Below are 12,321 nucleotides of genomic sequence, written 5' to 3'. Positions count from 1 at the left end.
AAATTCCTTCCACTAGCACCTTAGAGACCAACTACATAAGTTTGTTCTTGGTATGAGCGCATGAAAGCTCATTCCAAGAACAAACTTAGTTGGTCTCTAAGGTGCTACTGGAATGATTTTTTAAATTTTATTTTGTTTAGATTAGATTGGTTAGAGATGCTAAAAGCAGAAGAAAAGAAATTGGTTTTGTAACACTGGATTTCATGTAGATTTAGATGGAGTGTTCGCTCACCTCACCTCATTCTTCTCTTTCTTCCTTTCCCTCTCCACCTGGCTTTTCTAGTCTGCAAATTTAAAGCCCACAAGAGGTGTGCTGTCCGGGCAACTAATAACTGCAAATGGACAACACTAGCATCTATTGGGAAGGATATCATTGAGGATGAAGATGGGGTATGTATGAGGCCATTTCTCATGTGGGGAAGGTTAACAGGCATATAGAAGGCATTTCACATACACCTCTGTTTCTGCTAAGATTCTCTAGAGACTTCAGAGAGGAACATGTATACTTACTTTTAAAGTACAGGGGTGTTATTGGGTTGTTTTTGTTTTGATTATATATTTTGTGGTTTTATATTTTGATTTTATTTCTGTGAGCCACCCTGAGACCTCCAGGTATAGGGCGGTATACAAATTCAATAAATATTATTAATAATAAAGCAATGGGAAGGGTGAGTGTTGCTCTATATTTCAAAGAGGGCATAGAGTCTAGTAATGGCCCTATAATGAAAGTGAATTATTTTCTGCTTGTTTGCAGATTTCAATGCCACACCAGTGGCTTGAAGGAAACCTGCCTGTGAGTGCCAAATGCACAGTGTGTGATAAAACATGTGGCAGTGTACTGCGCTTGCAAGACTGGCGCTGTCTCTGGTGCAAAGCAATGGTCAGTTAATGTTGCAATGCTGTTCAACTTTACTCCCCTTTTCTGCACTGTGCCTGTGTATTCTGATAATGCTACTATGTAAGGAGAAAGTTTCAGAGGCATCCCACTGTTTTTTTGTTGTTTTTTTTTGCTAATTAAATTCCAACTAAAATAAGCCAGCTGTTAAATATTTTTAAAAGATTTTATGCTGCTTTTGCCAATTACCAATCTTTTACATATTCATGGATAAGCATAGCAAAATGTGTAGCCATCTATAGGCTCTTTATCCACTGATTCTAAGATGGGTAGAAATGTTGGTGATCTGCCATGATGTTACCACAGCAGCATAAGGAAATTTCACTATGTTGAATAAACAGAATTAGATTAATAGAGATTGCTTGCTTACTGGTCCTTTGCCAGAAAATAAAGGTCACATCTGAAAGCAATAATAAATGTATTACGGATCTTTCTGATGCAGAATGTAGAGTCCTAAATATATGCTCTTCTTGTATCCTGGGAATTGCTTATTAACAAGCCGTATATTATTCTGGCAAGGCCTGCCTTTCCTTGACAGTCAAGCAGAATAGCACTGAATTATTTTGGATACTTCACTGATTCTTAAGTGTAAATCCTAAGGATAATGAATTTCTTGGCATTCTACATGCCCATGAGTGTGTGTGGAAAATGTATTTGAAATGTAAGCAAATAGCCCGAGAGGTGTAAGATATCCAGATAAAACATTTGGCCTCTGACGTTTTATAGTTGTTCACAGAATTATTTAAGGAAAATGATATGCAATTAACTACAGAACTTTTGAAAGATCAGTTGTTTTTTTGTGCTTGTTGTTTTAGGTACTGCTCTCATTATTTATTCTTGTCAACTGTAGAATTTCTTGTTTACTCCTACATTTTCATCAGTGTTTCCAGTTTAACAAACCTACTCTTCACCAATCTCTTGATCCATAAATCAGTATTCTTAGGATACAACTTTCATAATCAAGTGTCCCAAGTATTATAAGAAGGGAACTTATTTTATATTCCTTTGAGCTGGATAGACTAAGGTTTGATAAAACCATTTCTTCCTATGTTATGCACACAGGTTTGTAAATGCATGCAAACAAAACACTACAAGGCTAAAGCCTGTTCAGATGTAATGACCCTGCTTTGGGAACTTCCACCCTGCTCCTTTCCTTGTGTGCTTGCTTTGGCAGGTTTTGTGTTATGTCCCAACTGGAAACTGTGGTTTAATTTTGGACTTGTAACCACTGTGTTTCACAGATCATGGGCTGGACTCCCAAGATTAAGCCAGTTTGTGATTTCTGTGTATATTTATTTTCCTTACCATTTCTGTGAATTTCTTCTTCATTAAAACAACTGGAATGGAAGCAAAAGCAAAGCAAAATTTTAGCTAGTATATTTTTTCCCCAGGTACATACCTCATGCAGAGACTTGTTACCAACCAAATGCCCGCTTGGCCTTTGCAAAGTTTCTGTCATCCCTCCTACAGCTCTCAACAGCATTGATTCAGATGGTAGGTATCAGCTAATGCTTTTCAGTGTTTCTTTCACATTTTGCCAATCAAGCAAATAGATCAGAAAACCAATGTTGGCATAACGCATAAAGCAGTTATTCTCATTATAGCGCCTAATGCTCATTATGTGCACCACAATCTTCTTCTCTTTCCTTCTTCCTTGTTTCGTTCCTTATCTTGTTTCTTACATTCACAAAGACAGGAGACCTAGACTGCAAATTTGTAGAGCTCAAATTTAGTATGTGTTGTCACACTAAGATATTGGAACAAACACTGTTAGGTACTTGTAAAAGTGCAAGGTCCGCAGATCAAAGCAGTCAAATAACCACATTGGGGCAATGCAACCCATCAAGTAAACTGGCCACAAACCATTAAAGACTTTATATGCCATTAGTAAATCCTTGAACTTGGCCCAGTAACAAAGCAGCAGCCTGTGCAGATCTTTGAGCAGGAATGTCATATGCTGAGAGAATCTCATTCCTATCAGCCATCATGCTGCAACATTCTGTACTAAATGCAACCTAGTGTAGCCACTATACTAATAATGAACCCATTCTCCAAAACTTAAAAGTCAGAATTAAAATGTCACCATTGGAATATTTCAATTTTTAAAAAAGGGGAAAAAACAGTTAGTATATTGAAACAGCCATATAGTTCCATGTAATATGCTGGTTAAAGATCACTTTAAGATCTGCAGACTGTTAGCCACCCTGTGGTAATAGAGCTCAGTTATTCTTAATTTTTGCTTTTCCCTCTCAGGGTTCTGGAAAGCCACTTGTCCACCTTCTTGCACAAGCCCTTTGCTGGTCTTTGTTAACTCAAAAAGTGGAGACAACCAGGGAGTAAAGTTCCTACGAAGATTCAAACAACTGCTGAATCCTGCACAGGTCTTTGATCTTATGAATGGAGGACCTCACCTCGGGTAAGAGATGCTCTCTTGATGTACAGATGCCTGCAAATATTTAGAGTGGCCCCAGGCATGAGGGACAGAGCATGAGCTTATATAATGTGGCAATATTGAAGAAAAAGAATGTATACAGTGAAACCTTGGTTGTCGAATGTAATCTGTTCCAGAAGACGGTTTGACTTCTGAAACGTTTGACAACCAAGGCGCGGCTTCCAATTGGTTGCAAGAGCTTCTTGCACTCAAGTGGAAGTCACATTGGATGTTCGGGTTCCGAAAAACATTCGAAAACCGGAGTATTTACTTCCAGGTTTTCAGTGTTCGGGAGCCGAAACGTTTGAAAACAGAGCCATTTGAGAACGGAGTTTTGACTGTATTACTTGAGAAGGAGGGGATCGGAGAGAATCCTAATGCTCACTGGGTGGGTGCTCTGTGTAATGTAGATATAGAATATAACCTCTAATGTATCCATCTGTGATCTGTGCCAATATTCTCAAAATATGTGGTGTAGGTATCTGTTGTATATCCACATTGATTAACATTCATTTATCCATGCTCTGTTGCTGCTTTCAACAAAAGTTAGGCTGCTGTTCTCAGTACGCTTGTGATATATGAGGATTTGATTTCATTTTATAAGTAGATTTGGAAGCTGCTATATCCGAGGATGTCTTCTCCACTTAGGATTGTTGTGTTCCTTGCATGAAAATTGTGTTGAAAGTCTTGATGCCTGAGTGTTGTATGATAGGTCTGCAACTTAAGTTGGGGTTACATTCTGGGGGTCTTGCCTAAAGCCAAAATGCATAATGTCAGAACCCATTGGATTCAATTGTGGGTGGGATTGCCAAAGTCATTTTTCTTGGAACCCCACCCCCTTTTAAAAGTTTAATTTTTTTTTTGCCATGCACATACAGCTGAATGTGCACAAGTTAAATGCATAAAAGTTGCAGACTTACTGTAATTTATGCTTCTCTGTGATTTTCAATAAGAACGCCTTTAAAGTTTAGAAAGCTGCCTTACTAGGTCAGACTCTTTGTCCATCTAATCCACTATTGCCTACTCTGACTGGCAGTGACTCGTTAGGATTTTGGGCTTAGGTCCTTCACATCACCAGCTATCTGCTGCTTTAACTGGTGATGCCAGGTGAGTGAGCCTAGAGACCTCTTGATGTAGACATATGTTCAACCACTGAGCTATGGTCTCAAAATATATGTGTTCATTCTGTTACATTTACTGCAGGGATATGGTACCCCTTACGAAACTCCATAGAACCTTTCATTTATTTGTTGAATTGCAAACCACTATCTGTGGTTCTTGTTCTGGGAAGATAGTATCTGCTTAAAAAAAAACCCCAAATACTCTAGTACCCTAACTTATGTCTTTGTGTTGCATAGATGGCTAACTGGTACACTGCTGTTACTTTGCCCCTGCAAATACTGATTCTGATTAATTTGAAATCCAACAGAAGCCTTTATTTCTCCTGTCGAATAGATTTTAGTTGTTAAACTCTCTCATATTTTAATAATACATTATAGCAGATATACCTTTCTTTCCTGTGCAGTTTACGTTTATTCCAGAAATTCGACACCTTCCGAATTCTGGTGTGTGGTGGGGATGGAAGTGTTGGATGGGTTCTCTCTGAAATTGACAGCCTTAGTCTCCATAAACAGGTATTTTCTCTAAGTTGCCATTCTACATGTGGATTGGCTAAATGACAAAAGGGAGCAAGGAGGACCTTAAGAAATACAGTTTTGCCTAGAATAACGAATCTAAGACTGAAAGTTTGCATGAAAAACTTGGGATTCCTAACTCAGTGTTTACTGAATGTGAGTAAGGTTCATTTGCAAGAGAGCAGCAGTAGGTGTTGCCCCCACCTAGTGTTTATCACAATATCTTCCCCTAGCCAAATATCTTTCTGGTTTCAGGAAGTCTTAAAGGGTGTAGTCTTTTATGTATTCATTTGCTTAGGGCTGGTTCACAAGGCCCTGTTTAAGTCTAGCAGTGCTGTTCCGCATAGCAACTCATTTATGTGTAGATGTTCACCATGCGTAACTTTCAGCTTTCACTATGCCACTGCAGTCTTCAAACCCTTTATTCCAATTCACAGTTTCATGGCACAAACCATGTAGAGTAGCCTCTGTGCAGGCAGTTTTGAAGTTATCGTTGGGCTGATTCTTGATGATATAAATCATGCCTAGTTCTTGAAATAAGCTATTTGCTTGGAATGGAAGTATTGCCTTTAAGATAACAAATAATTCTTGTTTCAAAATGGCAATAGCACCACTTTGTGGTTAACTGAAATACTTATCTTTAACAAAGCCTTCAACTATTGTTCAATGTCATGGCTTTAATTGAACCCTATTTTTTGCACTTTAACTTTTTAGAAACAGATTTCTTATCAGCTATTTTTGACTGTTACCAGCCCTACATTGCATCGTTGTTGTTGTTGTTGTTGTTGTTGTTGTTGTTGTTGTTGTTGTTGTTGTAAACTCCAGCAACATACACAGTGTGTCTCCACATTTTTTTTAAAAAAAAGACCTGTAGATGCTGAAAGGCAAGATTTGAAGAAAAAGTAGATTTTAAATAATCGCTTTGAATAGGAATATATATATTTTTAATGGGTAGGAATTCTTAAATAAGGATCTGGGGTGGGAGGACTCCAATCTGCAAATAAAATAAAATAAAATAATTTGAAAATGGTGGAACAATATGGGTGAAATATTAACGACATATTTTCTTCTAAAACTGGACTCTTTACTGTGTAATTTTCTCACATCATCTTTACTGTAAGAAATCAACTAGAAAACATTCAGTGTTCAGAGTTGTTGTGGGCAGTGAATCCCTTTGGGCTAGTCTTATGTTTATTCTCCCCTTCCTATGTAGTGCCAGTTGGGAGTGTTGCCCTTGGGCACAGGCAATGATCTTGCCCGTGTGCTAGGCTGGGGATCTGCTTGTGATGATGACACTCAACTTCCGCAAATACTGGAAAAGCTGGAAAGGGCCAGTACCAAAATGCTTGACAGGTAGGTGCTGTTCTATTATTCTGGTCCTGTTCCCTAACACAGTGATAGTCAGAATCCCCAAATGTGCACATGGAAGTCCCTTGCACCTCTGGAGCTTCACTGCTAGATATGGCCCAAAGTCTGAAGTTTTTTTGTCAGTGGGTCTGTTTTACTCTGCGGTGGGTCTGTTTAATGTGTTGTGGGTGTTTAACAAGCTGTGTGATAAAGCAGTGGAAACAAGGAAGGCATCTCTGAAAGATTTTTGTATGGCTTTCTTTTAACAGCAGCTGTTTTCTGTATCAGTCAATATAGTAATAACTATGCTGAATAGTTCCTCCTATGTATCCCAGGATCCCCTAATTTTAGGAGGAGTTGCTTTTTCAGGATAGCTCTCCTTCCTTCCCAATAGTTTAAGAGTATTTTTGTGAGTTTGAAGAGATGAGATTTGTCTCTGTGTGAAGGCATCCATGCATGCTGGCCCTGCCTCATTGCACATGTTGCACCTGAACAAAACAAAAAAAGTCAAAAGGATCAATTTCCTCTGTTCATTTTTAATACAGAGATGTAAGAAGGAAAAGTGTGTTCCTTCTAGAATCATCTGCCTTAAGCATCCACTTCCTGTTGCTTCTTCATAAACTGTGTGTGCCCTTTTAAGGGTATCTAATTTGTATTAAGGGTATCTAACTTGTATTAAATGCTGTGATGTCTCTTTTTCAATAGGTGGAGCATTATGGTGTATGAAACAAAACTTCCTCGGCAAGCATCTGCGTCTACAGTTACTGAAGATTTCAGTGAAGATTCCGAGGTAGTTGTATACATTGGGGGGACCATGAAAATGAACTTAAAAAGTTAGATGATAGCAGAGCAAAACACCTATGAGATAGATACATGGGGAAATAGCTCTAAGAGGAGGCATGGCTTCTATTCTCAGATATGTAGAAAGGACTCAGAGAGGCTAAAAACTAAAGCAGATTAATCTCCAGATTAAAAAAATATTTTTAATTGTTTTCATAGCTCAAACAAATGTTAAGTTTTACTGCAATCATTTCCCTTGTGAGATGCCACAGTGAAGTGAATACCAAGTTGCTTGACTTGTTTGTATGTTTTGTGACTGCTCACTGTAGAGTAAACTGAAATCATGGCTACACCTTTATGGGGAGCCAAGAATACAGCATGTACTGCTCCATGTTGACCCTGTGATGTGCAAGTCCAGATGAAGTGATAACAATTATCTATTTCTGACTATGACAAGGTGCAGCAGATTCTCTTCTATGAAGATTCTGTGGCTGCTCATTTATCCAAAATCTTGACATCCGACCAACACTCAGTGGTCATTTCATCAGCCAAGTAAGTGCTCCAGAGAGAGGTGGTATAAAGAAGTATGCTATATTATGCGTGTTGGGGAAATAATTATTGCTTATCTGTTCTACTTCACTTAGGGTGCTCTGTGAGACTGTGAAGGATTTTGTGGCTCGAGTAGGGAAAGCCTATGAGAAAGCACCAGAAAGCTCTGAGGAGTCAGAAGTCATGGCCAGAAAGGTATTTGGGGGGGAAAGGAAATTCAAATCCCTCTCCAACACATGCACACACTTTAAACAATTTCTATAAAACTTTATGTTTTGTACTTGTAGTGCTCTGTTTTGAAAGAGAAGCTTGACTCCCTTCTGAAAACACTGAATGAAGAATCTCAAGCTTTGTCATCTTTGCCAAACCCACCTCCTACCATAGCAGAAGAGACAGAAGATGGCGATGGTTCAGGCAGTGCTTGTGATTCTTCTAGTGAGCGTTCAGTAGGCTCCTCTTGCACTGCCCGTCCTCAGATATTTCGTCCACGTGAGCAATTAATGTTGAGAGCCAACAGTCTGAAAAAAGCTATTCGTCAGATTATAGAGCATGCAGAAAAAGGTAAGGACTGGGAAAATCCTGTGTGTGCCTCAAGTGCTATATGAAAGGAAAGGTGCTACTGTATTATCAAGAATTGGGATTCAACTACTGCATTTTTAAATAGGCTGTATAATTCCTTCAAAAGTCAGAAATGAATTCTGTAGACTAAGTAGGGTTTTTACCATGAAGCTGCCATTTTTTTCTGATGTCAAAAGCTTTGCAGAAGTAAGAAAAACATTTATCAGATCACCCTTATCAAACATGTTAGCTGACTCTGACCATGTTCACCTGTCATGCTAAGTCATAAACAAGCAGCATGGTAGTGCATGCTGTTGAATCACTCCCATTTCACTCTGTTCAAATTGGGAGTAACAAACCAAGAGTTTATTGTAACATGTTAATCAATGTTTATGGTTTTTTCTTTCTTTCAGATGTGCATACATACATGCATAATTTTATTTGTATGCTCGCTTTCTGCAGTTAAAACCATGCTCTGTGGTTTTGGGGGGTCTATTTTATTTTACTCTACTCTTATTCTACATATTTGGAGCATGTGTTTTATGTGCTTCCTATTTTGTTTCCTTTTGTTTTGTGATGGTCATTGACCTTAACAATAAATATTTGAAAACTAAGGAACTGTATTTCTAGGCTTGGCTTAGGACCAGGTTCACATGACTTTTTCTGTCATTACACAGAAGGTAAATAAGCAGAATAAATCCTTTTGTTCCTTTATTGTCCTTTATTTGTTTTCCATTTTTAGTATCATTTGTTTGGTTACCAAATGCTTCTTGCAAATAAAGGCAGGTCTTCTGGAAATGGCTTTGGTCACATGAGAAATATATCCTTGGAAGTGCAACCATTGCACCTTTTTCCATATTGGCAGAACCATTTTAATTTTGATTAGAAAGGCTCCTATCTCCTCCTGCAAGTGTTCCTTATCTTCATTCTTGAACATAGATGCAGTTTGTGAGCAAGAACTACAGTGTGAAATGTGCAAGTCAGCTGAATTACTCTAAAGTAATATTTTATATTGATACAATGGAACCTCAGTTGTCAAACGCTTCGGAAGCCAAACAATTAGGAAGCCGAACACTGACAACCTGGAAGTGAATGTTTCCGTTTTCGAACGGACCTCGGAAGTTGAACGGCTTCCGAGGCGCATTTCTCCATTTTTTAAAAGGAATTTGCTGACCAACAATTGTGCCTCAGTTGTCAAATGTTTCGGAAGTCGAACAGTCTTCTGGAACGGATTGCATTCGACAACGGAGGTTCCACTGTACTTACATCTGTTATTTATAAACAATACTGAAGTTACATTGTGACATTGAAGTTGAGTGGATCATGATGCACTTTCATCAGAACATAGGTTACAGATGCCCCTTCCAGCTCTATGTATGAATGCTTTGAGGTGTAAATTTTATATCCAAATTGGTTATCTATGTTGAGAAAAGATATGTGAATAAGAAGAATTTTAATACTTGTTCATGGGTCTTGCCTAAAGAAGCTATGTTTATAACCGTTCCCTACAAATATACCTTGACAGCTCCACTTAGCATTTTATGGTGTGCCTAGACTGTCACCAATTCTCCAGTGTTGTCCCTGTCAATTAGTAGATTGTAATTGTAACGACGTTCAGTGGCTGTTCATGAGTGAAGCCAAGACACAGGAACTTCTAAGCTAAGTTCTTTATTGTGCTCAAAAAATGTACAGTGAGAGCAAAAGAAACACGTCCATTCCTGACTAGACAGATCCCAGGAATAACTACTTCCTGTTCCTTGCCCAGCAAAACCAGCGTGGGATCCGATGTGGACCCCTCCCTTCCCTGCTTCTGGGCGTGGGAATCTGATCCTCCCCCCAGCCTTCCCCCCGGCCATAAGGCTGCTTCATCGTCTCGCCTCTACCCCTCCTTCCTGCTTCTGCTGGCGTCTCACCACTTGAGGAATGCAGGGGGGAGGAGGAGGAGGAGGAATCTTCGCCTTGAGAACTCTCCCCGCTGGAATATAATTTAGGAGGATCTCGGTAATTATAATGCTCTTTCGCTTTCTCCAGCAGCCCTGGGGGGGGGTTCCTGACATCCACCCCCCCCTCAAAGCCCCCCTCCTCCCCCGAGGCTCTGGGCTTCACCTGCTGTACTCCCCCCTCGTTTCCCTCTGTTAGTTCGCCTCCCTCCCCCCTGAGGGGCGATACCGGAAAACCCCTAAAATCTTCCTCCTCGTCTTCCGTGGAGGCGAAGATGTCTTGGAAACCCATGGGTAACCCGACCTCCACCTCATTACCCTCCGGGACCTCCTCTTCCCACTCTGACTCCCTTTCTGTGTCGTCCCGCTCCCCACCAGACCGGAAACCCCAAAACTCTTCCTCACTGTCATCCGTGGGAGCAAAGACCTCCTCCCACGAGCCCCTCGCCGGCTTGGGCTTATGTGGAAACAAGGCATGGAACTCATGCACTAGATATTCCTCCGAGATGGTGCCTGCTGGTACCCATGTGTTCTCGGACTCTGGCTCCCCTTCCCATGCCACCAGATACTCCAGTTCACTTCCCCTCCACCTGGAATCCAGGATCTCCGTAACCTCATTGTAGGAATCCTCCTTTTCTAACACCGGTGTTGGTACCTCCTCCCTGGCCTCCCTATGAAACCGGCTCCCTTCCCTATACTTGGACAAGAGGGCACGATGAAACACGGGATGAATCCGCATACTTTCCGGCAGCCTCAAGCGAAAGGTGACTGGATTAACCTGTTGGGTTACCTCAAACGGCCCCAACCTTCGGTGCACCAACTTCTTACACCCCCTCCTGATGGGCAATCCCTGTGACGAGAGCCACACCTTGTCTCCTACCTGAATGCTTTCCCCTTCCCTCCTGTGCCTATCCGCATCCCTCTTGTAGGTCTCCTTGGCCCTCTCCAGCGTTTCAACTAGCTGCTGATGCACCCTCACCATTTCCCCAGCCAGCTCCTGCGCCGCCGGTACCTCCAGGACCTCCTCGTCCCTGCCCGGAAAAGCTCGAGGATGCCGCCCGTAGTTGGCCATAAAAGGGCTCATCCCTGTGGTGACATGCTCTGCGTTGTTGTACGCAAACTCTGCTAGTGGCAACTTGTCCACCCAATCGTTCTGTCTCTGGTTCACGTAACAACGCAGATACTGCTGCAACACCCCATTGGCCCTCTCCGCCTGGCCATTGGTCTGAGGATGCCTGGCCGTGGACAGAGCCACCTCCACCTGCAGCAAGTCCATGAGCTTGCGCCAAAACCTAGAGGTGAATTGCCGTCCACGGTCCGAAACAATCCTCGACGGCAGGCCGTGCAGTCGGAACACGTGCTTGAGAAACAGCTTGGCCGTTTCTTCTGCTGACACTGCCCTCGGGCAAGCTATGAAGTGACACATTTTGGTGAACAAGTCCACCACTACCAACACCGCCGTCTGCCCCTGGGACCTTGGCAAGTCGGTGATGAAATCCACCGAAACTACCTCCCAAGGCCCCCTGGGCGTGGGCAGTGGTTCCAACAGCCCCGCTGGTGCAACTCTCTCCCCCTTGGCCCGTTGACACATTTCACACCCCTGCACATACTCCTTTACATCCTCCCTCACCCCTGGCCACCAAAAGTCCCTGGTTACCAGGTCCATCGTCTTTCGCTGACCAAAGTGACCTGCTGTGGGGGTGTCGTGCAGCTGCTTGAGTACCTTGGCCCGCAACCCCCCATCTGGAACGTACACTGCCCCCTTGCGGAAAAGCAGCCCCTCCCCTTCAGCAAAGTCTCCCTCTGGGCTGCCCTCCTTAAGCTCCTGCAGCTGCTTGCGGGCGAACTCATCGTCCTTGGTCAATCTGGCAATTTCCCCCCTAAGGTCCAAGGTCCCCCCGCAGGCCCACTGCTGCTGACTGAAGACATGTCTCGGTTCCGGGGCTCCTTCGTCTGCCAAGTACTCGGGCTTCCTGGACAGGGCATCCGCCCTGACATTCTGCTCTCCCCGGACGTACTGGATCTTAAAATGGAAACCGGCAAAAAACTCTGCCCATCTGATCTGCCGCTGGTTGAGCACCCTAGCCGTGCGCCAGTACTCCAAGTTCTTGTGGTCTGTGCAGACCTGTATCTGGTGCGTGGCCCCTACCAGAAAGTGCCTCCACTGTTTGAAGGCCGCATAAATGG

General features: G+C 42.2%; 1 protein-coding gene across 6 annotated transcripts in view; it reads left to right on the top strand.

Moving 5' to 3' along the window:
* Nucleotides 1-12,321, top strand: part of DGKD (diacylglycerol kinase delta) — an 81,978-nt gene that overhangs the window by 44,448 nt on the left and 25,209 nt on the right. For 5 of the 6 annotated variants that reach the window (XM_033149998.1, XM_033149999.1, XM_033149996.1 and 2 more), the window contains 10 exons: nucleotides 284-390; nucleotides 755-880; nucleotides 2,287-2,389; nucleotides 3,149-3,311; nucleotides 4,852-4,960; nucleotides 6,174-6,313; nucleotides 7,013-7,100; nucleotides 7,545-7,639; nucleotides 7,732-7,831; nucleotides 7,924-8,197. In XM_033149998.1, coding sequence (XP_033005889.1) covers nucleotides 284-390; nucleotides 755-880; nucleotides 2,287-2,389; nucleotides 3,149-3,311; nucleotides 4,852-4,960; nucleotides 6,174-6,313; nucleotides 7,013-7,100; nucleotides 7,545-7,639; nucleotides 7,732-7,831; nucleotides 7,924-8,197 — 1,305 coding nt within the window. The remainder of the gene's footprint in view (nucleotides 1-283; nucleotides 391-754; nucleotides 881-2,286; nucleotides 2,390-3,148; nucleotides 3,312-4,851; nucleotides 4,961-6,173; nucleotides 6,314-7,012; nucleotides 7,101-7,544; nucleotides 7,640-7,731; nucleotides 7,832-7,923; nucleotides 8,198-12,321) is intronic. The other variant, XM_033149997.1, reaches the window with a different exon arrangement.

Source organism: Lacerta agilis, chromosome 5, assembly GCF_009819535.1.
Source record: "Lacerta agilis isolate rLacAgi1 chromosome 5, rLacAgi1.pri, whole genome shotgun sequence".
In the NCBI taxonomy this organism is placed as follows: Eukaryota; Metazoa; Chordata; class Lepidosauria; order Squamata; family Lacertidae; genus Lacerta; species Lacerta agilis.
This window is presented reverse-complemented; position numbering and strand designations above follow the sequence as displayed.